This window comes from Dama dama, chromosome 27 (genome assembly GCF_033118175.1).
Source record: "Dama dama isolate Ldn47 chromosome 27, ASM3311817v1, whole genome shotgun sequence".
Classification (NCBI taxonomy): domain Eukaryota; kingdom Metazoa; phylum Chordata; class Mammalia; order Artiodactyla; family Cervidae; genus Dama; species Dama dama.
Window position 1 is genome coordinate 49,596,988 of NC_083707.1, and position 27,921 is coordinate 49,624,908.

The following is a 27,921-nucleotide window of genomic DNA, read 5'->3' on the forward strand; positions in this document are numbered from 1 at the left end:
TCAGTCCTTCCAATGAATATTCAGGACTGATTTCTTTTAGGATGGACTGGTTGGATCTCCTTGCAGTCCAAGGGACTCTCCAGAGTCTTCTCCAACACCACAGTTCAAAAGCATCAATTCTTTGGCGCTCAGTTTTCATTATAGTCCAACTCTCACATCCATACATGATTACTGGAAAAACCATAGCCTTGACTAGATGAACCTTTGTTGGCAAAGTAATAAATATCTCTGCTTTTTAATATGCTGTCTAGGTTGGTCATAACTTTTCTTCCAAGGAGTAAGCATCTTTTAATTTCATGGCTGCAGTCACCATCTGCAGTGATTTTAGAGCCCCCAAAAATAAAGTCAGTCACTGTTTCCACTGTTTCTCATCTATTTGCCATGAAGTGATGGAACCAGACACCATGATCTTAGTTTTCTGAATGTTGAGCTTTAAGCCAGCTTTTTCACTCTCCTCTTTCCCTTTCATCAAGAGGCTTTTTAGTTCCTCTTCACTTTCTGCCATAAGGGTGGTGTCATCTGCATATCTGAGGTTATTATTTCTCCTGGCAATCTTGATTCCAGCTTGTGCTTCATCCAGTCTAGCATTTCTCATGATGTACTATGCATATAGGTTAAATAAGCAGGATGACAATATACAGCCTTGATGTACTCCTTTTCCTATTTGGAACCAGTCTATTATTCTATGTCCAGTTCTTCCTGACCTGCATACAGATTTCTCAAGAGGCAGGTCAGGTATTCCCATCTCTTTCAGAATTTTCCATAGTTTATTGTGATCCACACAGCCAAAGGCTTTGGCATAGTCAAGAAAGCAGAAATAGATGTTTTTCTGGAACTCTCTCGCTTTTTTGATGATCCAGCAGATGTTGGCAATTTGATCTCTAGTTCCTCTGCCTTTTCTAAAACCAGCTTGAACATCTGGAAGTTCACGGTTCACGTATTGCTGAAGCCTGGCTTGGAGAATTTTGAACATGACTTTACTAGCGTGTGAGATGAGTGCAATTGTGTGGTAGTTTGAGCAATCTTCGGCATTGCCTTTCTTTGGGATTGGAATGAAAACTGACCTTTTCCACTGCTGAGTTTTCCAAACTTGCTGGCATATTGAGTACAGCACTTTCACAGCATCATCTTTTAGGATTTGAAATAGCTCAACTGGAATTCTATCACCTCCACTAATTTTGTTCATAGCAATGCTTCCTAAGGCCCACTTGACTTCACATTCCAGGATGTCTGGCTCCAGGTGAGTGATCACACCATCGTGATTATCTGGGTCATGAAGATCTTTTTTGTATAGTTCTTCTGTGTATTCTTGCCACCTCTTCTTAATATCTTCTGCTTCTGTTAGGTCCATACCATTTCTGTCCTTTATTGAGTCCATCTTTGCATGAAATGTTCCCTTGGTATCTCTAATTTTCTTGAAGAGATCTCTAGTCTTTCCCATTCTATTGTTTCCCTCTATTTCTTTGCATTGATCGCTGAGGAAGGCTCTCTTATCTCTCCTTGCTATTCTTTGGAACTCTGAATCCAAATGGGAATATCTTTCCTTTTCTCCTTTGCTTTTCACTTCTCTTATTTTCACAGCTATTTGTAAGGCCTCCTCAGACAACAATTTTGCCTTTTTGCACTTCTTTTTCTTGGGGATGGTCTTGACCCCTGTCTCCTGTACAATGTCGCGAACCTCTGTCCATAGTTCTTCAGGCACTCTGTCTCTCAGATCTAAGCCCTTAAATCTATTTCTCACTTCCACTGTATAATCCTAAGAGATTTGATTTGGGTCATACCTGAATGATCTAGTGGTTTTCTCAATGCAAAAAGGTGATAAGAATTAATGAGATATTATCTATATGAGTAAAACTAATAATACAAAGGTTTGGCAAGCTGGCTAGATACATAATACCCCACAACTGTTCTTTAGCTATATCCAAATAGAAAATAAAATACAAAAAAAAAAATCTCATAAACCTACACAAGACCTTCATGGGAGAAAGCGATAAACCTTTGCACTTTACAGGTGGATTGAGGGTTAAAGCAGAATTTTTCAATGGCAGCTCTCTTGATACTTTGGGCTTGATAATTTTGTTGTGGGAACTTCCTATGTGTTGCAAGATGTTTAGTTAGCAGCAGCCCTGGCCTCTATCCACTAGATGCTGGTAGCACCCCTCCCCAGTCATGACAACCAACAGGTTTCCAGATACCGCCACATGTCCCCCGGGGAGGTATGTGCAGGACAGCACATAATTTAGGTAAACTGGGAAAGCTGAAGAAGGGGGGATGAAATCCAGGCAAAACTTTGGTTTCTTCAGTTAGTGGCTTTGTTAAATTTCATTAACTCATTGATTTATAGTAGCTATGTTCTACTGACTCTGTTTCCCCATTTTAGTTAGCTAGTGTAATAGACATTAATGACAACATTCCTTTCTGACTGCTGGGAAGTGCTGGTGAGGTGGATGAGAAGGGGCATAGTGTGCCTTCTTCTGAGACTTGACTTGTAGCCTTTCTCAACCCCACATATTGTCATTTACAGATCTGGCCCTTAAAATGAACCCAAATCTTCCTTAAGGAAGCTATGCTCCCATTCTAATGTATTTGAAGAGTTATAATACATAATTAGCACTGTCTGTATTCAAGGGAAAAAAATCAAGCTAATATGATATCATTTATTAACATCAAGACTAAATTCGGTAATTTTGCTCCCTTGGGCATTTATCTCATAATGAATTATGAACATCACTTAACATACAAATTGAATTGGTTTCCAAAATATTTTTATTTTGGAAATATATTTATTTCCAAATATATTTATATTTGGAAAAATATATTTATTTATATATAATATAATATATATTTATATATATTTAATATATTTATAAATATTTGTATATATTCATTATTAATTATATATTATATTATTATATAAATATATATTTATAAATATTTATAATATATATTTATTTCCAAAATATTTTTAAAAAATATAAGCCAGCTCAACAACAATAAAAAATAATTCAATTTAAAAAATGAGAAAAGGACTTAAAATAGGTGTTTCTCCAAAAAGGATATGAATGGCCAACAAGTACAGGAATGCTCAATATCACTAATAATCGGAAAAGCAACTCAAACCACTGTGAGATATCACCTTACATTCATTAAGATGGCTATTATAATAAACAAACAGAAAACAGCAATTATTGGTGAGGACGTGGAAAAATTTAAACCCTTGTGCTTTAATGGTGGGAGCATAAAATGGTACAGCTGCTATGGAAAACAGTGTAGCAATTCCCTGAAATCTTAAAAACAGAACTGTCCAATGACTCAGGAATTCCAGCGAGACCATACCTGTGCACTGTTTGTGTGTGTTTAGCTGCTCAGTCATGTCCAACTCTTTGTGACCCCACGAACTGCAGCCTGCCAGGGGCCTCTGTCCATGGGGATTCGCCAGGTAAGAATACTGGAGAGCGTTGCCATGCCCTCCTCCAGGGGATCTTTCTGATTGAGGGATCGAGCCCAGATCTTCTGCACTGCAGGCATATTCTTTACCGTCTGGCCCACCAGGGAAGTCCCAGAATACTGGAGTGGGTAGTCATGCCCTTCTCCAGGGGATCTTCCTGACCCAGGAATCAAACCAGGGTCTCCTGCATTACAGGTAGATTCTTTACCAGCTGAGCTACCAGGGAAGCTCACTGTGTTTAGAGCAGCTTTATTCACAATAGCCAAGAGGTGGCTTCCTTTGTGGCTCAGCTGGTAAAGAATCTGCCCACCATGTTCGATCCCTGGGTTGGGAAGATCCCCTGGAGAAGGGAAGGCTACCCACTCCAGTATTCTGACCTGGAGAATTCTATGGACTGTATAGGCCATGGAGTCTCAAAGAGTTGGACACAACTGAGCAATTTTCACTTTCACTTTCAAGAGGTGGCAGCAATCTACCTGCCATCAATGGATGAGAGAAAACAAAATGTAGTATAACAGAATATTATATAATGGAATATTATTTAGCCTTGAAAAAGAATAAAATTCTGATACATGCTACAACATGCATGATTCTTGAGAACATTACACTAAGTGCAATAAGCCAGGCACAAAAGGACAAATTCTGTATGATTCCACTTATACAGGGCTTTCCTGGTGGCTCAGACAGTAAACAACCTGCCGTACAGTGTGGGAGACCTAGGCTCGATCCCTGGGTTGGGAAGATCCCCGGAGGAGGGCATGGCAACCCACTCTAGTATTCTTGCCTGGAGAATCCCCACGGACAGAGGAGCCTGGTGGGCCACAGTCCGTGGGGTCGCCAAGAGTGGGACATGACTGAGCGACTAAGCAGCACTTATATGAGGTGCCTATTGGAGTCAAATTCACAGGGACAAAAAGCAGAATGGCGGTTGCCAAGGGCTGGAGAGAGGACAGAACAGGGAGCTGTTGTTTAGCAGGTGTGGAGTTCCGGTTCTACAAGATGAAAAGAGCTCTGGAGATGGACGGATGGCAGTGATGGCCACACAGCAATGTGAATGTATTTAATGCCACTGAACTGTATGCTTAAAAACGATTAAGATGGTAAATTTTATGTTATATGTATTTTACCTCAATTAAAACTTTAGAAAAATACAAGAAATGACAGGAAAGGATTAGCTGAAGTTAAGGCAGTATTTATTCAATTTCCCTGCAATCATATTATTTAAGGCATAAGTGATGGTTATTTGGCAAGAATACAATTCCCTTTAAAGCCTATGCTAGTTGGATTTCAGTTCAGAAATGCTGCATATGTGGTACAAATTTGAGAGTATTTATTCTGGCATGGGCTCTTGTTAATGATAAATGGGTCTTTGCTTCACCATCCCTTGCCCAAACCCAGTCACTCTCAGTGCAGAGCATGGCTGGTTTGGCATCTGCTCTGAAGGTCACCTGGTTTACTGTGGCTTGGTCAAGTCATGTGAGCATGGACCAGGGCAGGCTGCCTGGTCTCTTCAGGCTGTGTTCTCAATAATGACCGCAATTCCTTGGCCACCTCCAATGCAGGCTGATCCTACGGCGTATTTTCCACCCCGACGCCTGAGAAAGAAAGCAGTGGCTGAAAACTACTTGAATAAAGAATGTACGGAATTAGATAATCAATTAAATAGAATTTATAATGGTCACATTTGCAATATTCATTCTCATTCAGCTCATCAGCTCAATGTTGCCTCCAGTCCTCAATACTGGGGAAAAGAGGAGAAAGAATTTGGAAAGCTGAGCATTCTTATTTTAAAAAGTGTAGTAACACAGAAGATAGAGGTAGAAACAAACATAAAATAGGAGGTAACTGGGATGGGCTGGAAGTTGAAGAAGACGGAGTAAATATTAATATTCAGCCTCCTTGGTTTATCTGTTTTAGATTTTTACGGACCTTAGAATAAGTATAATTACTGAAGTTTGTCTGTATGAAAGGTCAGATAGTTTAGAAACATTTCATGTCCCTTTCATAAAAATTAAGACTCCTTTAAAGTACCATCCACTCTAATTCTTCAGTCCTGATAGAATGACCTTGAGAAATCATCCAGGAATTATTTTTTGTGCAGTCAATCATTCATTTCAACCCAATTATTAAGTGAAACAGAAGTCCTATTTACCCTGATGTCACAGGGAGCCAGAGTGATTTTCAAGCCTGGCATATTTGGTTTTGTTTGCAATTTTCCTACGAACAGAACAAAATGGTCCAAAAAACACAGTACAGAAGGAGAAGCTCTTCTGTTAAAACCGCAAAGTATCAAATGCACAGAAGGCTCCTCCTGGAACCCTGGAAACAGTGAAGGAAAAACTTAGACCCCAATTGTCAGTTTGCTTAGATTTCTTAAATGATAGCATCTTGATCAGCACTTGTTTTCTGAAGCAATTGTGTCTTACTCCTGTAACTAGCACTAGAATGCAAGTGCCCTGAGACGCAGGGCCTCATTATGGACTCCCTGCCGTGCACCCGCACCAGGGACGGGGCCACACGAACACTGGGCCCTCAGTGAACACGTGCCGAGTGGCTGCGCTGCACATGCAGGGAAGAGCAAGTGTCACAAGAGCAGAGGCACCAACAAATCAACCGAGTCATCAGCAAGGTCTGTGAAAAAGGGGGGCTCAAACCCCTGGGAGAAAGGCAGGGCTGTGAGGGAGAATGGAAAGTGCTGGATTGTTCTGCAGAAACCCAAGTTTATGCATTTACACAAAAGTCAGCAAATCTGAAAAGCAACAATCTCTAGCACGTACCTTAATTCATGAACCAGATGTGCAGTAATTCTTGACCCAGATCCTGCTAATGGGTGACCCAAAGCAATGGCCCCTCCATTCACATTGGTCTTACTTGGGTCAAGATTCAAACTCTTTTCAACTGCCAAATACTGAGGAGCAAAAGCTTCATTCACCTTTAAAACAATCAAAGCACTTAATAAAAATCCTTATTCACAAACTTATTTTTAACTGAGAATTGTCCAGTCCTATTGATGGCTAACTTTCCTGTTTTTTCCCTACTTAAATTACCTTGCAAGGTTACTTTATCTTCAATCATTCTTCATAAAGATAACAGGTCTGAAAATGAATGTATTTACTAAGCGATACTTTTTAAGTGTTAACGCATCCCTTAGAGCAGCGGTCCCCAACCTTTTTGGCACCAGGGACCAGTTTCATGGACTGGAGGTGGGGGTGGGGATGGTTTTGGGATGATTCAAGTGCATTACCATTTATTGTGCACTTTACTTCTAGTATTATTACATCAGCTCCACCACAGATCATTCAACATTAGATCCTGGAGGTTGGGGACCTCTGCCTTAAAGGAATCCTCAGTGATATTATACATGGATCCTGGACTAGAAGCAACAGGGTACTATAGCAAACCCATAGGTTCTAGAGCCAGATAGATAGTTCAAATCTTGGCTGTATGCATGTTCTTTAAATTCTCTGGACACTCAACTTTCTTCACTGGTAAAATGTGACTGTTGTATAAGAGTTATTGTTAACGTTAAATAAAATCATGGGTATTAATGTTTAGTGTATCATCTGACACAAGCAAATATTCAATAAATAGTTGCTCTTATTATTACTAACCCATATTACTAGCCATACTTCCAAGAAGAAACTGACAGACAATAAAGAATAAACCTTCAGACCCAGACACCTGAGAGGAATAGTTACCATGCTGAAACATGGCCAGAACTAAAAAGTGTCATGCTGTTGTATTACACTTAACAAGGCTGGCTAGGAGCATTACCTTATTTCATGTATACAGAATTATATTTTCATATGAGCTTAGCAGGAATTTTATAGAGAAGGATACTGATTTTTAAAAAAGGCAGCTTTTCCAGGACTGGGATAAAAATCCACCCTTGTGTTCTTTCCTACTATATTTTGTGCTCTCCCGAGATGGTGCTTTACTTGTCCTTAGACCCAACATTTATTTTTCCATTTTACATAGTCATGAGGTACTGAGTGACCTAGAGTATGTTGTGAAACTAGGCTTTTGAACCCAGGAAAAACTACCTCATGATCATCAAAAGTCTCAAAGACAATCACATCAGGGTATGGAGCGGTATGTTCTTGAGTGTTTACACATCCATAAATGCTGATGAACATCTTTACAGAGATGACACATTTCAAGAGGTTTAAGTGTGAAATCTGAAGTCAGAAATTCAGTGGTACTTATTTGCTAATGCAAATATGGTAATTAAGCAGCTTAATTACCTAAAATGTTCAAATATTTCCCAAATGCCGAATGTATACAATCCACCTTAAAGCATGTTCTTAATCCTTTCTTTAAATTGTACTAAACATTTAAGATGCTTTTGTTCTAAACTAACATTAAAGAAATCACTCTCCCAATAAATCTAAGTTTCCAATGACAAAAATTATGACAGATGCATTCCAAATCAACCCACAACTGTGGTGTAAAAACCAAACGTAAGTTTTGGGGTTGGGGGTGGGGGGGGGGCTGTTAACTTGGCAGAAGTGTAAGAAACTTAGATTTGGGATTAGATTATTATTTTTCTATTAGGTCAATTTTTTTTACCTGTATTTTTCCACTTTAATCCATAAAATAAAGTTAGTTATTTCTCATCCACCTTAACTAACATGCAATTCAGTTCAATAGGCACATTGATTGTCTAAAATGTATTAATAGCAGAATCTTACAAGGTCATAAAAAAGTACCCAAGAATTATACTTTAGTAGAGGAAGAAAGGCTCTTTGAATTATTCAAATATAAACAAAGCATTTTAATAAAGTAGGGCCTGATTATATGTCAACACAGGCATACAATGAAAGTAATACTTGTTTAGATTCACATCATTTGGAAAGTTTAAAGGTACTAAAACAAAAAGACCTATAAAAATCAAACTAAAGCCATCTATGCTATAGAAGTTGATGGTTTATTCCATGTTGTGAAAAATGTAGAACACTTACTTCCACTAAATCCATATCCTTAAGACTCAGCCCTGTTTTCTTCAGTGCCCCACTGATAGCAGGGACAGGACCTATATAAGAACAAAAACCAATTTCATCTTGTAAATATCAAATTTCTCCTTTTTCACTAAATAGGTAAGTAAGGAGGAAATAATGCGGCAGTAACTAAAAATCTTGCTACCCTGACAGCACACAATATTAAATGATATGACAGTAAGAAACAGAAAATGGGACAGGGATGAAGAGCCATTTATGCAAATTGTAGATGAGAGACTTAACATGAAAAATTCTACCATAAATGACTTTAAGAGTTCAAACAGCCAAAGCAGTGAGGTTTTGTATAGATGGTTTGTTTAAATATATTTTATTTTTTTTAACTTTAGTTTTTTAAAAAACTTTTGGCCGCTCCGCGCAACTGGCACAGGGATCTAAGTTCCCTAAACAGGGATCAAAACCAGGCCACAGCAGTGAAAGCACCAAGTCCTAACTACTGGACTGCCAGGGAATTCCCATGTTGGTTCTTAATACCAAATGCCAAGGCAAACTGAGTACTCTCCTGGAATACAAATCATATACATTCCCAGTAGAGAAGTGACTGTGGCTACACTCTGAATTTTCAGGCCTGTTTTGGACAAAAAGCAAGAAATAGCACTGGTATCTCCACATGTACACAGCAAGATAAAAAGCTACCAGGCACTTCAGGGAAAAGATAGCTAAAAGAAGGACATGTTTGTAACTCCAACAGGAGGCAGAGGTTTGAAATAAAACATAACTCTCACTGAAGAAATGCAAATCCACCTTAAAAAACTTTGGAAATAAACTCTAAGTCCCAGATTTCTGATAATCACTAATGATAGTTCAATTTTGTTCTTCATTCGTTAAGTCGTGTCTGACTCTTTGCGATCCCATGGACTGTAGCACACCAGGCTTCTCCATCCTTCATTATTTCCTGGAGTTTGCTCAAATTCATGTCCATTGAGTTGGTAATGCTATCTAACCATCTCATCTTCTGCTGATCCCTTCTCCTTCTGCCCTCAATCTTTCCCAGCATCAGGGTCTTTTCCACTGAGTCAGCTCTTCACATCAGGTGGCCAAGGTATTGGAGCTTATTTTTAATATTGCTCATAATTTTAAGTAAATTGATATTTCTTTCCAAAATATAAAAAATCTGGCTAGGGATGATTATCTACTTCTCTATCTTCCCTTAGAGAATAAAACTTCCATAAACATCTAAAAAGAGAAATATGAGGTGTTTTGTTGAATTCAAATAGTCAAACATTTTATAACAAGCTTCACAAACATATGTAAGGTAAAATGGGAAATTGGTCTTCACAAGAAAAGCATAACACAATCTAAATATAATAATTTGGTCACCTAGTTAAAAAGTTTCTTGGACAATTATCTGTTGATGGGTAGGGCTACCAATAAACACTTTTTTATTTAAAGCATCAGTTCTATATGGGCTACTGATTTAATACAGTATCTAATTCTAGATTCTCTTTGTATCTTTAAGACATGAAAATGGATGGATAGACAATAGCAGAGGGCTGATTATTCAGCATGGTCAGGGGATGCAGTACCCACAGGTGTGAAAGCTACACACAACTAAAAGCTGAGGATGTAAAACCATTCTTCACACATCCCTGCCTTCATAATCATAGGCAGCATGACTAAATGCGTTAGTATTAACTTAGAACTGTTATAGTCAATTGTAACAATATGCTAGGCGACAAGCTAATTTTTAAAGGACTGTTTCCCTACCACTTTGCTATCTACTGGGCCTTAGGAAGGTATCGTAGTTTTGCTGGGAAAAGGACACTATTTCTCGTAATGGCTCCTACCACTAACAGCTGTGTGACCTCGGGTGCCTTTGGTGGCGATAAGCTTCTCATCCAAAGTGCTCTGAGCTGGTTTTAGCCCGTTTCTTTTAAAGCATATCTTTCTACAAATGAAGCCCAATAACAGGTAAAGCTAGAGCTGTCCCAGTCGAACAGGCTCAAAGTTCCACCTACCCACCCTCTACCACTGCCACTCATGGGGAGTTCCAGGGAGCACTGCTTCTCCATAACTGTGTCCTTCCTTGGAGCCATTAATTGTGCTCTTCAATCCCTGGCTTTCCACCTTTTTCTGGATCTGCACCTACTGGGCAGGGTTAAGCATTGCTATATGTTGAATAACTGCATAACTGGAGAACTTCCAAATTCTTAGAATTTGGATTGATGAATCAATCTCCACCAGATACTCAATAATCTACTCTCCCTTATTTATTCAGCTGTGCACTGCATGCAGTTACCTTGTTTGGCCCCATTCTACACCTGAGAGATGAGCTATTTAGGTGAGGGGGAGGACATCTTATGGTATGGGACAGAGCTCTGTCCCAATCCTGAGGAAAAACAGAATTCTTCCACAGTGGCATTTATTATATACTACAGGGCAAATATTCAGGCCCAAAAATAGATGGAAGTTTTAAAAAACTAAACTTTCTTGTTCACTGACCATGTCAATGTATCAGAAACTCTTAAGAGAGGTTAAACTGAAAACTGCAAAATAACTACTTATCTATATCAAATAAATACAGTTGATCATCAAAACCAGCTATACACTGAAAAAACCCCATATTCTGAGGTTCTACCTGGACCTACTAGATGAAACAAAATCTTGAGGTGGACTGGGGTTATGGTTAGATTTTGATCATCATTTGGGGCTGGGAACTACTGCCATAAATAACAAAATGATAAATGCCATACCAATACACAGACATTTAATTTTTAAAGCTACCTTTCATTTCTAAGACAAAAGTTGTACTTTGCTGACAGTAGGTAGCTAAGTTTTTAAAACCATAATGAAGAAAAAAACAAATGACTTTTAACAGATGGTTGCAAAGCTTGCAGTTCTGGTTGACATAATTTACAACACAGTGAAAAATGACAAGGTATGGACATGCCAGCTTTCTTTCTGAGGAATTCTGTACAGAGATAAATCTCTCAAGGACATGGCAATGAACATGGCTGGTATTAATTTAGTCCCAAATCAACATAAGTGATTTTTATCTGGGTAGCACCTAGAGGTTTATACTGAAGGACTTCTGAGAAGGCAGTCTGGAAACAGGTGATCTCCCTTTTAATCTTAGAACCTACTTCAAAAACCAATTTAGTTAGTCAAAAAAGGCCTAACTAAGTATACAGGAAAATCTTTGGCTCATCAAAAATCTCAATCTATAACCTAGGGCAGGCTTTTTCTTGGGGTATGAAGGTATAGGTGGGATAGATAAAAGCCAATTTTATTTTTGTGAGGCACAAAATTGGATCCCTGTCTTCCCAGAGAATGATGCAGGAGCTATTAAAATTCAGCATTATCTACAGTTCCTAGGAGTGTACCCAGCAAAAAAAGTTTTTTGTTTTCCTTCTAATTCATATTTTTGGAACCAAGACTATACATATTTGTAGGGAGTTCCAAATTTTCTTCTGCTAGTATTTTGCCAATTGAGATGCACTGTTTAGAATTTTTCATTTTCCTATTAATAGATAGGCCAGGTGCATTATTTCTTTGACTTCCTGAAGCAACAGAGGGAAAAGAGCACTGGGACAAGAGACTTGGATTCACATCCCCATTTCATCACTTACTGCTTTTGAACTTTACAAGACCATCCCCCAAGCCTCAGTTTTTCTATTCACAAAATCTCACTTACTAGGGTTGTGGGAAGATTAAATGAGCTACATGTAAAATCATGTGTAAAACACCCAGCGGGGTCCGTATCTTCTCTACTTCATCCCATGATCTCTCCCATCTCCCATTTTTGTCTGTCTTGTCATTACCTTGTAATCCTTCTCTGTTGTTTACTGTGTGTTAATTTTATATATCTTAAATGGACAACATCACATGATTACTGCCCACAAGAAGTTTACATGGTTTTGGTCTTCCCATTGTGCCAGGCATAGATTTTCATAAAGATGGGTTGTTTAAATGACTGATGACCAATTTCCTTTTCTCCAAAAGTGACCTTGATGTGGCTACTGTTTCAGGAATCTGAATGCCAAAGAAGATTTACCTCCAGAAACATAACAGAACCAATTTGTATCACTGCAAACTTACCAATACCCATGATAGTGGGATCACATCCAGACACAAAATAGCCCACAATTCTTGCCAGTGGTGTGAAGTTATGTTTTTTAACAGCATCTTCACTCGCTATGATAACAGCTCCAGCACCATCGGAAACCCCCTTGGAAACAAACACAGATGATTAACTAGAGGGTAAAAGAATATAGGTAATCAAGCTTTGAGCTAATGGAGTGCTATTAGGATTATGGCAACATATAGGAAGCAGCCCCATAATCTGGAACACAACAAGTAGCACTAGTGATTTGTAGCACTAGTGATAAACTGCTGTATTAAAGAGACTGTCTCAGGCACAGCATACAACCTCACTAATGGAAACAGGAAAGAATGTAAAGGAAAAGCTTATATCCAGATGTGGGTAGATTCAAGAAGAAATCTGATGAGGTGCATACATGAGGAAGAAAAAGTAAAATAATAAACCAGGTAGATTTCACTGGACAGCACATGGAACTCAGCTCAATGTTATATGGCAACCTGGATGGGAGGGGAGTTTGGGGGAGAATGGATACATGTGTATGTACGGTTGAGTCCCTTTGCTGCTCACCTGAAACCACCTCAACATTGTTTGCTAATTGGCTATAGCCCAGTACAAAATAAAAAGTTAAAAAAAAAAACCAGGTAGATGTCCTTCTAACATTCTGAAAAGACTAAGAAATTGGTAGAGTATTACATAAGGGCCCCCTAATTTATTTTGGAGTATGAAAACCCAAATTAACAGAATATGAACACTACTAGCTTAGGCTAAGTGACTGAGTATCAGCATGAAAGGCACATAAAAGATATTGCCTGATCAGTTTGCAGTGAACACATTAAGAAGGGTTCAAGGTAGGCCCAGGTGCTACCTACCGATGCATTCCCTGCAGTAACGGTTCCTTCTTTCTTGAACACTGGAGGAAGTTTATTTAACTGCTCCATGGTTGTTTGGGGCCGAGGATGTTCATCTACTTGCATTGTCTGTTTTCCTTTCTTTGTCTTCACCTCAACTGGTGCCATCTCATTATTAAAGTAGCCAGCATCATTAGCTAAAATAGTAGAAAGACTACTCATAAGAATGGGAAGAAAAAAAGAACATAAACTAGAAAAATGAAATCAAATATATATTTCAATTTAATTTCTGTTCTGTCCTTTCCTCTCAGTCTACTTTATATAAGCTTTTATTACTTACATAATTTACCTTGTCTATTGGAGGATTTAATATACTGTTACCCATGCAGATACATTCTGTAATATTACAATTTCGACACTTTTTTAACTACAACATTTTTATAAGGTAGTGCTAGATTATTAGTGTTTGCCTGCTACCTACAGATGTAATGGCATCAAATGGATTTAATGCCCTTTTTTAACTTCTCTGGGTGAGATACAAAATAGTTTAAAAAGTTACCAAGTTGTGTTAATACTGAGAGTCTACAGGAATGTATTGTACAGTTAAAATTTTACTAAGAGGATAGATCTCATGTTAACTGTTTTTATCACAATAAGAAAAAAGGTTACCAAGTTGTCTATGTCACCAAGTCATCTATCAATGAAATTTAATGACAGGCAATGTGAAGAAATTATATGCCCTATTACTGACACAGTTCTAAGTAAAACAGCTTATCTACTTCCAATCCCATTGACTGGAGTGGACAACAGTTAATCTAAAGCTTCAGAAATAGAGTAAGTCAGGAATCCATGCATGCTCAGTCACTCAGTAGTGTCTGACTCTTTGCAACCCCATGAACTGCAGCCCTCCAGGCTCCTCTATCCAAGGATTTTCCAGGCAAGAATACTGGAGTGGGTTGCCATTTCCTCCTTAAGGGGACGTTCCCAACCCAGGGATTGAACTCATGTCTCCTGCACTGGCAGGTGACTCTTTACCACTGAGTTACCCGGGAAGCCCAAGTTAGAAATAATACCACCTTAAAGTTGATGCCATTTCATAACAGGCTAACACTTCCTTTACTTTTTTTTTCACAACAATTCTGTTAGAGAAAAAGGGAAGGCAAATATTTTTACCTCTATTATTAGCACAGTGAATAAATACTTGGTGAATAAATGATTGAAGTCAGAAAATCTGTCCATGGCAAAACTAGAAACAGACTAACTCTTGACCTTTAGACCAATACCCTTTCACTTAAATGTGTAACTAAAAACAGTATGACTTGGATCAGCTCCATTCCACTTATCCCTCTGAAATACTAAAATGAACTTTATCCTCACTATTTCACTGATTTAATATCCCCCAATTAAGAGTATCTGCTCATTTATAATAGTTTAGTTTTCAAAACTCTTTCAGAGGACTAACAAATGCTGATAAAAGAACAGCTGTCATTTTGCCCATTTTGGACTGGCTCACCAGCAGGGTGCAGTGTTACACAGGGCACCACAGCTGAGGCCTTGGGCTAGTTCTGGGTCTCTGAGGCAGGTACAATGATTCTCAATTAGGAATGCGAGAGGGAACTCATAAAAGGACTCCCAATGGGTCTTCCCTAAACATACCATCCCCTTCTTGTGAGTATGAGATGCCTCTTGAGGCACCACATCCTCTGCCCCAGTTGCCTCAGAGAGCTAGCACCTCCAGCGGAGTGTATCATAGCCCTCAGAGTCTTCTACTGACCTGTTTGGGGCAAAGTTCAAGTGTCCAGATAGGATGAATTATCCACACTACTTTTTAAGTAGCATTCACATACTTCAAAAGAGAAACTTCCAATTAATTTGCAATCATTAACAGAATACTCAATATTTAAGCATTAAAAACAAAGAAATAATAAAAAAAACGAGTTTCAAAAGGTATAATTTTAAACACTATTATTGTATGGCCTTTATATTCTAAAAGGATAAAAACCTTTCCTAGTTTTCTTCCTAAAGATATCTGTAATAACCACTTTCACTGACCAGCTTTCCACCTCTGCTGTGACTGCAGGGCGTATCTGTCACAATCTTCTCTGCTTATTTGATGTTTTACAGCAAGATTCTCTGCAGTAATTGCCATCGGCATTTGGATATGCGAATCTGTTAATCCTGTCCACAGAGCGTCTTCCAGCTATTAAAAGACATTGATAAAGTCATTTGTAAAGTGTCTCTTTTGAAAGTAATATGCTAACATTTCTTTAAATAATCAACAGTTCCAACAAAAAAGGTAAAAGTAAAATAAGATTTTCTGATAAGCATTTACTATTACTATGATTTATATTTGGTTCTGAGATATTTTCTATAAAAACTCGAGGAAAACAGGCAAAACACTCTCTGACATAAATCACAGCAGGATCCTCTATGACCCACCTCCCAGAGTAATGGAAATAAAAGCAAAAATAAACAAGTGGGACCTAATTAAACTTAGAAGTTTTTGCACAACAAAGGAAACTATAAGCAAGGTGAGAAGACAGCCTTCAGAATGGGAGAAAATAGTAGCAAACGAAGCAACTGACAAAGAATTAATCTCAAAAATATACAAGCAGCTCCTGCAGCTCAATTCCAGAAAAATAAACGACCCAATCAAAAAAATGGGTCAAAGAACTAAACAGACATTTCTCCAAAGAAGACATACAGATGGCTAACAAACATGAAAAGATGCTCAATATCACTCATTATCAGAGAAATGTAAATCAAAACCACAATGAGGTACCATCTCACACCAGTCAGAATGGCTGCTATCAAAAAGTTTACAAACAATAAATGCTGGAGAGGGTGCAGAGAAAAAGGAGCCCTCTACACTGTTGGTGGGAATGCAAACTAGTATAGCCACTAATGGAGAACAGTATGGAGATTCCTTAAAAAACTGGAAATAGAACTGCCATACGACCCGGCAATCCCACTGCTGGGAATACACACTGAGGAAACCAGAATTGAAAGAGACACGTGTACTCCAATGTTTATTGCAGCACTGTTTACAATAGCCAGGACATGGAAGCAACCTAGATGTCCATTGGCAGACGAATGGATAAGAAAGCTGTGGTACATATACACAATGGAATATTACTCAGTCATTAAAAAGAATGCATTTGAATCAGTTCTAATGAGGTGGATGAAACTGAAGCCTATTATACAGAGTGAAGTTAAGTCAGAAAGAAAAACACCAATACAGTATACTAACGCATATATATGGAATTTAGAAAGATGGTAACAATGACCCTATATGGGAGACAGCAAAAGAAACACAGATGTAAAGAACAGTCTTTGGACTCTGTGGGAGAAGGCGAGGGTGGGAGATTTGAGAGGGGAGCGTTGAAACAAACGTGTATATTATCATATGTGAAGCAGATCGCCAGTCCAGCTTTGATGCATGAGACAGGGTGCTCAGGGCTGGTGCATTGGATGACCCTGGGGGATGGGATGCGGAGGGAAGTGGGAGGGGGATTCTGGATGGGGAACACATGTGTGCCTGTGGCTGATTCATGTTGATGTTTGGCAAAAACCACTACAATATTGTAAAGTAATTAGCCTCCAATTAAAATAATTAAAAAATAAATAAAAGATAAAAACACCATAATAAAATGCACACATTCTCTGCTCTAAACACAGGGCTCTAAGGAGAAGCAATAGTGCTAAATGTGCAGGGTGAGAATGTAGGAAGTCATCCTACAATCAAAACTTAAACCCTCAAGGTTCCAGTTTATAAGAAACTTCAATTCTCATGCAACGTTTCCCTGTAGCCACCTCTGTAAGGCAGTTACGAACGCCCTCAGAAAGAGTATAGCTGTGCTCTTGTTTCCATCCCACACCTCCAGTGGTAGGAACAGCAGGTTCTACCAGTTACTGTGAGGCTAAAAAAGCCCGAGATAGGCTGGTTTTTGTTATCCAATTAGTTAGTCTTTGATAAATGGGCCCCACCTGTTTCTTCTAGACTGCCTTGTCACCCTTTGAGTTGCTGACCTGTCTTTCCAAAGATTTTCTCAAATGCATTAGGAATCTTAAATATCATCTCATATTATTTAAGTCTTATTCATTTCAACTTTCAAAAAGGCTAGGTGAGAAACAGGGTGGACAGGATAAATCAATGATTATGACTGGGAAAGCCTAAGAACATACAATATCACTGGCCCTTTGATGTGAAAAGGACAGCACACCATCACTCTTAACAGTACTACTCAGGCAGTTCATAAAGGACTGTTGTTTATCTGACTGACTTGGGACACTATAACCTATTTGAAGAGAATGTTTTCTGTGGTAAAGAAGAAATCTATTCGATGGAGACTGCTCCAGAAATAAAATTTCCATTAATTATGGCAAAGATTTAATTTTTTGGCTTACCAGTTGTTCAGTAGAGAGATTAATTCAATCTTTACCCATCTGTTTAATCCATTACTTCCCTTCCTTCATCTCCCCAGGTGTTAATTACACTAGCAGAGGTGTGCTGAGTCTAATTTTATATGAGTTAAAACGTCAAAATTAACAATTATGAAATAGTTTACAGATTTCAAATAATTCATATCTTGCCAACTCCCTATTAACAGAATTGGTTTAAGTTTTCTTCTCTGCCCCAAAATGGTGTTATTAAAATTACAGTATAATAGCATGAGAAATCATTCTTAAAAAATTTAATAGTTCCAACCTTGAGCTCTGATCCAAGCTTAGTTCCAAAACGAATATTTCTGACACAGTAGGGAGCCTGGCTCATGCTTTCAGTTCCTCCACACAAGACAACTTCAGAGTCTCTAGAACAAATTTCCTATTTAAAAACAAACAACACCACCAAAATCTTTTTATTGCGACAGAAATATGTATTAAGCAGTAAACCAATAGTAAAGCTAATAAGTAGCCTTGCTTACAGTAAAACTTTCAGATTATAGTGTCTCAAAGGGAAATAAAAGTAATTTCAAAGTGAATGTTAAAATATTCATTCCCAAGATATAAGGAGGAAAAAAACTAGCAGACTTTTCAATCATTTATGCAGAAGTAACAAATCCTACCTACATTTTGACAAGGAATGGTAATTCTTAACTCAATACACATCTTGAAAACTAGCAGAGATATTAATGTCTAGTATAAATGTACAGATTGCCAGCAGATAAAGAATATGCCCTTAAAAAGGCAAAAGTAAAATTTATCCTATTAATCAATGAACCTGACATAGACCAGACTTATAAAAACTATGTTAACCTAAGGTAGTCATAAAGAGGAATCTGTTTATTCCAATTTTTTCCACTATTTACATTTTTCAGAAAAACAGCAAATAACAATCCTCCAAGAGCCCAATGTTTAAAATGATTGCTAGGAAAATCAGGGTCGCTACCTAAGATATATTGTAACAGAAATAAACAAACATGAAACTAACTTGTTCATTACGTTTTATCTTTCATTTTATTTTGTAATAAAATATGAAGACTTTGAAAACATGAAGACATTGACAAATTAAATTTTACTGTATTCCGTTTCCCTATGCTCAAGGGAGGAAACCTATTTGCCCAACTACCCCTCAAAGAGATCATGCTAGCTTGTCCTTTGACCAACAGTATTATTCAGTACCTTTATAATAAAATACATTTCTTATCATCCTCTAAATTCTCCAACTCCCTTCCTTACCTTATAGTCTTTATTCACTGTTTTGAACTGCCTTACCTAGAACTCTTGCAGACCTGGCATCAGATTCTGCCTCTACAACTTAGTAAACTTAATGCCTTTAATAATCAATTTCCTTCCCTGTAAAATAGGAATAACAGTTCTTGCCTCATAGGACTGTTGTGAAGATTAAGTGAGATACTGAATGTAAATCTAGCACAGTGTCTGGCACATAGGAAGCACTCAATGAAAATAAGTCATGACTAGCTTTTTCAAAACTGTGATAAAATACACATAACATAAAATGTACCATTCTAATCAATTCTAACTGTGCAAGGCATGAAGCACATTCACATTGTTATACAACCAACCACCATTACTTCCAGAAGTCTTAACAGCTCCCAAACTGAAACCCTGTCTCCATTAAACATTAACTCCCCATTTTCTCTTCCCCACCAGTCCTAGCAATCCCCATTTTACTTTCTGTCTCTATGAATCTGACCACTCTAGGGACCTCATATAAGTGGACTCATACAGTATGTGTCCTTTAGTGACTGGCTTATTCCATTTAGCAAAGTGTTTCCAGGGTGCATCACTAGCTTTTATGAAATGATTTTCTTGCATGTTTGTAATGTATTCATCAAAAAAGATTTTCTTTCTATAAATATTTGTCCAAGAAAAATCAAATATTGACCTCTCTTCATAAATACTATAAAATTAAAAACCTAGTGTTACACTGAAGTGAGGCATTTCCTCTACTGTTAATATTTTCAGAGAATTCAATAAAATGCTGCTCTTACCTGACATCCACTCACAATGGACTGGAAACCAGAGCCACAGAGCCTGTTAATAGTGATAGCCGGGATCTCTTTTGGGATTCCCACACGCAAACCAACATGTCTTGCCAAGTATATAGCATCTGAAGAACTCTGGAACAGAAGGAAAAGAAAAAGAAAAGCCTCTATAAATCTAGGAAATTAAGAAGAAGGACAAAATATACTAAAACGTCCACAATCTTTAAACAATTATAAACAATGTGGCTCTAAGGTACAACATAATACATACAGGTATAACGTATTTTATACAGTAAGTGTGAATGATTTGAATATATACTGTAATTTGGTTGACTGGTTTTTAAACAAACTAAGTATGAGAAATTCTTATATTAAATCTTTAGGAGAATACAGAATTTTATAACAATCAGAGCTGTTTAAAAATGGAATAGGCTATCTCAAAGTAGTATGTTCTTTAACAAAGGATACATTGGAGACTGTGGTTCGCAACCTTGGCTGCACACTGTAATAACCAGGGAAGCTTTATTAACATAGAAACACACATAAAACAAGGTTATTTTTTTGCTCAGTTAACAAATATTTTGTGGCTGGAGGCTCACAGGAGCTGTCATTTCACTGGGAATGGTTGTTCAGCAGTTGCTAATGCAACTAACTCAGCAACTATACAAAACATTATATTGAATATTGAGAACTGACTACAATGAACAGTTGTGTGCCAATAAATTAGATGCACACATATTAAGTCACTTCAGTCATGTCTGACTCATTGTGACTCTATGGACTGTAGCCTGCCAGGCTCCTGTGTCCATGCGGATTCTCCACACAAGAATACTGGAGTGGATTGCCATGCCCTCCTCCAGGGGATCTTCCCAACCCAGGGATCAAGGCCATGTCTCTTAAGTCTTCTGCATTGGCAAGCAAGTACTTTAACACTAATGCCACCTAGGAAGCCCAATAAATTAAACAACTCAGGTGATGAGGAAAAATGCCTTGAAAGAAATAAACTACCAAAACCAAGTCAAGGAAAAACAGACAATCAGAATAGACCTATAACAAGTGAGTTGAGTTGAGTTGAGTTGAGTTGGGTTCAGTCACTCAGTTGTGTCCAACTCTTTGCAACCCCATGGACTGCAGCATGCCAGACCTCCCTGTCCATCACCAACTCCCGGAGTTTACTCAAACTCATGTCCATTGAGTCAGTGATGCCATCCAACCATCTCATCCTCTGTTGTCCCTTTCTCCTCCTGCCTTCAATCTTTCCCAGCATCAGGGTCTTTTCAAATGAGTCAGCTCTTTGCATCAGGTGGCCAAAGTATTGGAGTTTCAGCTTCAACATCAGTCCTTCCAATGAATGTTCAGGACTGATTTCCTTTAGGATGGACTGGGTGGATCCCCTTGCAGTCCAAGGGACTCTCCAGAGTCTTCTCCAACACCACAGTTCAAAAGCATCAATTCTTTGACGCTCAGCTTTCGTTATAGTCCAACTCTCACATCCACACGACTACTGGAAAAATCATAGCCTTGAATAGATGGGATCTTTGTTGGCAAAGTAATGTCTCTGCTTTTTAATAAGCTGTCTAGGTTGGTCATAACTTTTCTTCCAAGGAGCAAGTGTCTTTTAATTTCATGGCTTCAGTCACCATCTGCAGTGATTTTGGAGCACAAGAAAATAAAGTCTGTCACTGTTTCCACTGTTTCCCTTCTATTTGCCATGAAGTGATGGGACCAGATGCCACTATCTTAGTTTTCTGAATGTTGAGTTTTAAGTCAACTTTTTCACTCTCCTCTTTCATCAAGAGTTCTTTAGTTCTTTCCTTTCTGCCGTAAGCGTGGTGTCATTCTGCATATCTGAGGTTATTGATATTTCTCCTGGCAATCTTGATTCCAACTTATGCTTCATCCAGTCCAGCATTTCTCATGATATACTCTGCATAGAAATAAGCAGGGTGACAATATACAGCCTTGATGTACTCCTCTCCCAATTTGGAACCAGTCTGTTGTTCCATGTCCAGTTCTAACTGTTGCTTCTTGACCTGCATACAAATTTCTCAGGAGGCAGGTGAGGTGGTCTGGTATTCCCATCTCTTTCAGAATTTTCCACAGTTTATTGTGATCCACACAGTCAAAGGCTTTGGCATAGTCAATAAAGCAGAAGCAGATGTTTTTCTGGGACTTTCTTGCTTTTTCGATGATCCAACAGATGTCGGCAATTTGATCTCTGGTTCCTCTGCCTTTGCTAAATCCAGCTTGAACATCTGGAAGTTCACGGTTCACATATTGCTGAAGCCTGGCCTGGAGAATTTTGAGCATTATTTTGCTAGCATGTGGGCTTGGCTTCCCTTGTGGCTCAGCTGGTAAAGAATCCGCCTGCAATGCAGAAGACCTGGGTTCAATCCCTGGGTTGGGAAGATCCTCTGGAGAAGGGAAAGGCTACTCACTCTAATATTCTGGCCTGGAGAATTCCATGGACTGTATAGTCTATGGGGTTGCAAAGAGTCAGACACGATTGAGCAACTTTCACTTCACTTTCACTTGCTAGTGTGTGAGATAAGTACAATTGTGTGGGAGTTTGAGCATTCTTTGGTATTGCCTTTCTTTGGGATTGGAATGAAAACTGACCTTTTCCAGTCCTGTGGCCACGGCTGAGTTTTCCAAATTTGCTGGCATATTGAGTGAAGCACTTTCTCTTGCTGGCATATTGAGTGCAGCATCATCTTTAAGGATTTGAAATAGCTCACCTGGAATTCCATCACCTCCACTAGCTTTGTTCGTAGTGATGATTCCTAGGGCCCACTTGTCTTCACATTCCAGGATGTCTGGCTCTAGGTGAGTGATCACACCATCGTGATTATCTGGGTCATGAAGATCTTTTTTGTATAGATCTTCTGTGTATTCTTGCCACCTCTTCTTCATATCTGCTGCTTTTGTTAGGTCCATACCATTTCTGTCCTTTATTTTGCCCATCTTTGCATGAAATGTTGCTCCCTTGGTATCTCTAATTTTCTTGAAGAGATCTCTAGTCTTTCCCATTCTATTGTTTTCCTCTATTTCTTTGTACTGATCACTGAGGAAGTCTTTCTTATCTCTCCTTGCTATTCTTTGGAACTCTCCATTCAAATGGGTACATCTTTCCTTTTCTCCTTTGCCTTTAGCTTCTCTTCTTTTCATAGCTGTTTGTAAGGCCTCCTCAGACAACTATTTTGCTTTTTTGCATTTCTTTCTCTTGGGGTAAAGACTGAATTAATTAGTACAAAACACTACTCACAAAAAAAGACAAACAGACTTCATTACTGAATACTACCAAACATTTAAAGAAGATACCAGTAATTCACGAACTGTTCCTAAAGAATAGAAAAGGATCACTTCCCAATTCAGCATGAAGCCAGAATTATACTGATTAAAAAAAATCAAAGACATCACAAAAACTACTGATTAATATCTCTTATGAATATGGATATAAAATCTTCAATAAAATACTAGCAAACAGAATTCAGCAATTTAGAAAAAGAATTATACACTATAACCAGTGCAAGGGTCATCGAGAAATGTAAGGTTTCGTCACCTGAAAGTCAATTAATATATCACACTGTATCAACAGAATAAAAATAAAAAATCATATGATTATCTCAGTTGACATAGAAAAAGCAACTGACAAAATCTAACAACTTTTCGTGACAAAAACACTCAACAACCTAGGAATGGAAAAAGAATTTCCTCACCTGATAAAGGAAATCTACAAAAACCCACATAACACCATACTTAATGCAGAAAGACCAGAGGCTTTCCCCCACAGTATCAGGAACAAGAGAGAAATATCCATTTTTTGTCACTTTTATTCAACATCAGAGTTTCTAGACAGAGTAATGAGGCAAGAAAAATAAATACAAAAGTAAAAGAAATATAGATTGGAAAGGGAGAAGCAAAATTATCTCTGCTCTCAGATGACATGATGTTATATATAAAAAATCCAAGTAATCAACTAGAAAACCATTAGAACTAATAAATGAGTTATGCAAGGTTTCAGGATATAAGATTAATATATGAAAATCAACTGTATTTCTTTTTTCTTAAAATCAACTGCATTTCTATACACTTGCTATGAACAATCTGAAAATTAAATAAGAAAACAATTTCATTCACAATAGTATGTAAAAGAATAAAATACTTAGGAATAACTGTTGAGATGGCAATACTCTGCAAACTGACCTACAGATTCAAAACAATCCTATCAGAATCTTAGCTGACTTTTTCATAGAAATGGATAAACAGACTCTAAAATATGGATTTTAGAGTCTGTTTATCCATTTGCAGGAGGCCCAGAATAGCCAAAACAACTTTGAAAAGAAAAACTGAGGAGACACATTTCTTGATTTCTAAATTTACTATGAAGCAATGATAATGAAGATAATCAAGACAGTGTGGAACTGACATATAGCCATACAGATAAGTGCAATAGAATGAGGAGTCGAAAAATAAAATCACGTGTCTATGGCCAGCTGATTTTCAATAACAGTGCCAAGACCGTCCAATGGGAGAAAGAAGAGTCTTTTCAAATGGTGCTAGAACAACTGGATAGTCATATGTAAAAGAATGAATTTGAACCTGTACCTCAAAACATATATAAAAATTAAATAAAAATAAACCAAAGACCTAAATGTATGAGCTAAAACTTACAAGAAAACATAGGAATAAATCTTCACAACCTTAGATTTGGAAATAGACTCTTAGATAATAAAACCAAAAGCCTGAGCAATAACAACCAAAATTGGGCTTCATCAAAATTCAAAATTTTCATACTCTAAAGGATACAATTAAGAAATGAAAAGATAATCAAGTATAGAAAAATATTTGCAGATCATGTTATCTGTTAAGGGACTTGTATCTAGGATATAAAAACAACACTTATGAATCAACAATGAAAAGACAAATAACTTAATTAAAAAGTGGGAAAAGAATATTAATTAGACATTCTCCAAGAATCCGCCTACAATGCAGGAGACCCTAGTTCAGTTCCCGGGTTGGGAAGATCCACTGGAGAAGGGATAGGTTACCCACTCCAGTATTCTTGGGCTTCCCTTGTGGCTCAGCTGGTAAAGAATCCGCCTGTAATGGGGGAGACCTGGGTTTGATCCCTGGGTTGGAAAGATCCCCTGGAGAAGGGAATATAGCTACCCTCTCCAATATTCTGGCCTGGAGAATTCCAGGGACTGTACAGTAAAAAGGGTCGCAAAGAGTCAGACACCACTGAGTGACTTTCACTTTCACTTTCAAGAAGATATAGCAATGGACACAAGCTCATGAAATTATGTTCAGTATCACCAATCATCAAGGAAAAGCAAATTAAAACCACAATGAGATACTACTTCACATTCACTAGCATGGCTACAGTGATAAAAAAAAAAAGACATACAATAACAAGTGTTGACAAGAATGTGGAGAAAGTGGAACCTTCGTACCCTGTAGACAGGAATGTAAAATGTTCAGCTGCTTTGGAAAGCAATCTGAAAGCTTTTGAAACAACTAAATGTAGAGGTAACATATAACCTAGCATTTACACTCATAGGCATACAATGAAGGGAAATGAAAACCCGTGTCCACACAGAAACTTGTACGTGATGTTCAAAGCAATATTATTCACAGCGGACAATTGCGCGCCTCTCCCTGAGCCTTCTCCTAGGTCTAAGAGCTGAAGGCACGCAGTGGAGGAGGTGGCAGTGGTCTCAAGGCTTCTCACCCAGTCTGGAAACACTTTATAAGCCAGAAGAGCAGTGATCGGGGCTCTAGTACTGTCAGTGGCAGGGCTTCCCAGGTGACTGGCGATAAAGAACCCACCTGCCAATGCAGGAGATGTTAAGATGCAGGTTCAATCCCTAGGTTGGGAAGATCCCCTGGAGGAGGGCTTGGCAACCCACTCCAGTATCCTTGACTGGAGAACCCCATGGACAGAGGAGCCTGGTGGGCTGTATAGTCCATAGGGCTGCACAGTCAGACACGACTGAAGGGACTTAGCACACAATGAGGTGTGAGGAGAGTAAGAGCGTCCCCATAGCTTGACCACACTTTGAAGGCATGTTTAGCTTTCAATTATTACAAATGAATGATCTATTTTGTACACCATATATAGCAAGGTAGAGGGTAAAAGAGCTTCTCATTCCCCACAACAAACATTGACCAAACTTCTATTGTGTGTAAGAAATTATAGACGATGTATTGCATTGCTTGGGCTTGCTATTCTCCCTAGGTGGCACACAGAGAGAACCAATTTACTTCAAGTAAGTCAAGGGAATTAATCTGTTATTTAAGAAGCAATGAAATGTATCCTAAGTCCCAGACAGATATGTAGTTTCCAAACATATGCTCCTTTGAATTATATATGCCACTGCTTTGGGGGTCAGTGAATTGCTTAAATTATTGAATACCTTTAACTATTATTAACTAGTATACCATTATGACATGTTAAAGGAATTATTTTTAGAAACTGATAAAAGAAAGCAATAGGAGTGAATACTTCCCTTCTGCCCTACTAACCTGCATGACATTGCCTACGACGACACTGTCAACAGTTTCAGGTGAGACTTTGCCAGCAGACAAGGCAGCCCTGGCAGCAAACTCAGCCATGTCAGTAGCTGTGAAGTCTTTCAGAAGACCTCCATAGGCTCCAAAGGGGGTTCGCGTAGCAGCAACGATGAACACACCTATTGCAAGAAGAATTTATAAGCAATTGCAGATTAGTCAGTATCCCTAACATGCTTTGAATAATTCTCTGTAAACTTTACTATAAAGCATAATTTTCAATTAAATGACTGAAAATCTCTGTTGCATAATACATAGCATGGGTCACACACACATGCAGTCCTAAGGGTTATCATTTTGATCAATACCTGCATGCTGGCACCAAGAACTGCTCGGCAGGCTATGATGCAAATCCATGTTGGTTGGACAACATTTTTATAAACTGATTATTTGCTGATGATTAGTTTAAAATGGAAACGCTTCTATTTGCTGAAATATATTGCTTAGTCATAAAATCAAAGACTCTCCCAACTAAAGGTGCCACTCACACTATGAACGTCCTCCAGGCTATTTCTGACAAAAGGTCCTCTCTAACTTGTGCTAAAGGCATGCTCTACTGTGTGAACCAGTGTTACCATGAATGGGCAACATGATGATTTTTTTCTCACACTGCACTGGCCTGGCTTACCAAATTGTCCATCCACCAATCCCAGTTCTATCCAAATGCATCCCAAACTCAGTTTATATAGCTTCTAGAATATATGCTGCTTTGAATTTGTATTATATATGTCACTGCTTCTAGAGTCAGAGGATGACTCAGATTATGAATTTCAAATAACTTGAACTATTATCTGTTACTCTTAGAATAAAATGGGCAAAATAGATACCCTTTATCATGGGTAGCCCCTCCAGTACCTGATGTCAGATAACATGTAAAACTCCCAGACCTAAATTCTCTTTTCTGAAGTATGTAAAAAGTATCATTTCAATAATTCTTTAATTCTGGCTGTCTTCTTCTAAAGACACTCTAGTTCACTAATATCCTATTATAATATGTGTCATAGTATAACAAAGTTTCCTACATCTGACCTAACCACAAAGGATATAGAGGAATTATCTATACATCTATTAATGCAAAGACTACAAATTTGCAGTATCACTATTGGTTCAATTGGTGTCCCTGTACAGACAGACACAAACTGCCCCTTCTCAAGGCACTCTAGTGCCACTAAAGGAAAAAAAGTCATGTTTAACAAATCTACAAGGACTAGGATGTGAGAGGCACCCACTAGAGTAGCAAAATGCAAAAATGCAAAGCCTGCATACTGGGGAACAACATCAGTTAACAGCTGCTTCATCACATTAACATTTATTAGGCACTAGACATCTCGTCACTTGTCATATAATATCTAATCTTCCCAAACAACTCTGCAGGTAAATATTATAGTCAACATATAGGGGGTACTAACTGTATGACAGACTTCAGGCTTTATGCTTTGCATACGCTAAATTCTCTCAAAGACAATCTGAGCACACATTTCCACATCTTGCCAAGAAATTATGAGACTTTTTAACAATGGGTTTGTGCCCAGATACACAATTCTCC

General features: G+C 38.2%; 1 protein-coding gene across 1 annotated transcript in view; it reads right to left on the bottom strand.

Moving 5' to 3' along the window:
- Window positions 1-4,582: 4,582 nt before the first annotated feature.
- Window positions 4,583-27,921, bottom strand: part of ACAA2 (acetyl-CoA acyltransferase 2) — a 38,308-nt gene continuing 14,969 nt past the window's right edge. The window contains exons 3-11 of the mRNA XM_061131127.1: window positions 26,331-26,497; window positions 19,809-19,937; window positions 18,062-18,178; window positions 15,406-15,553; window positions 13,375-13,550; window positions 12,502-12,631; window positions 8,410-8,480; window positions 6,226-6,380; window positions 4,583-5,043 (exon numbers count right to left, since the gene is read on the bottom strand). Coding sequence (XP_060987110.1) covers window positions 4,959-5,043; window positions 6,226-6,380; window positions 8,410-8,480; window positions 12,502-12,631; window positions 13,375-13,550; window positions 15,406-15,553; window positions 18,062-18,178; window positions 19,809-19,937; window positions 26,331-26,497 — 1,178 coding nt within the window. The 3' untranslated portion in view covers window positions 4,583-4,958. The remainder of the gene's footprint in view (window positions 5,044-6,225; window positions 6,381-8,409; window positions 8,481-12,501; window positions 12,632-13,374; window positions 13,551-15,405; window positions 15,554-18,061; window positions 18,179-19,808; window positions 19,938-26,330; window positions 26,498-27,921) is intronic.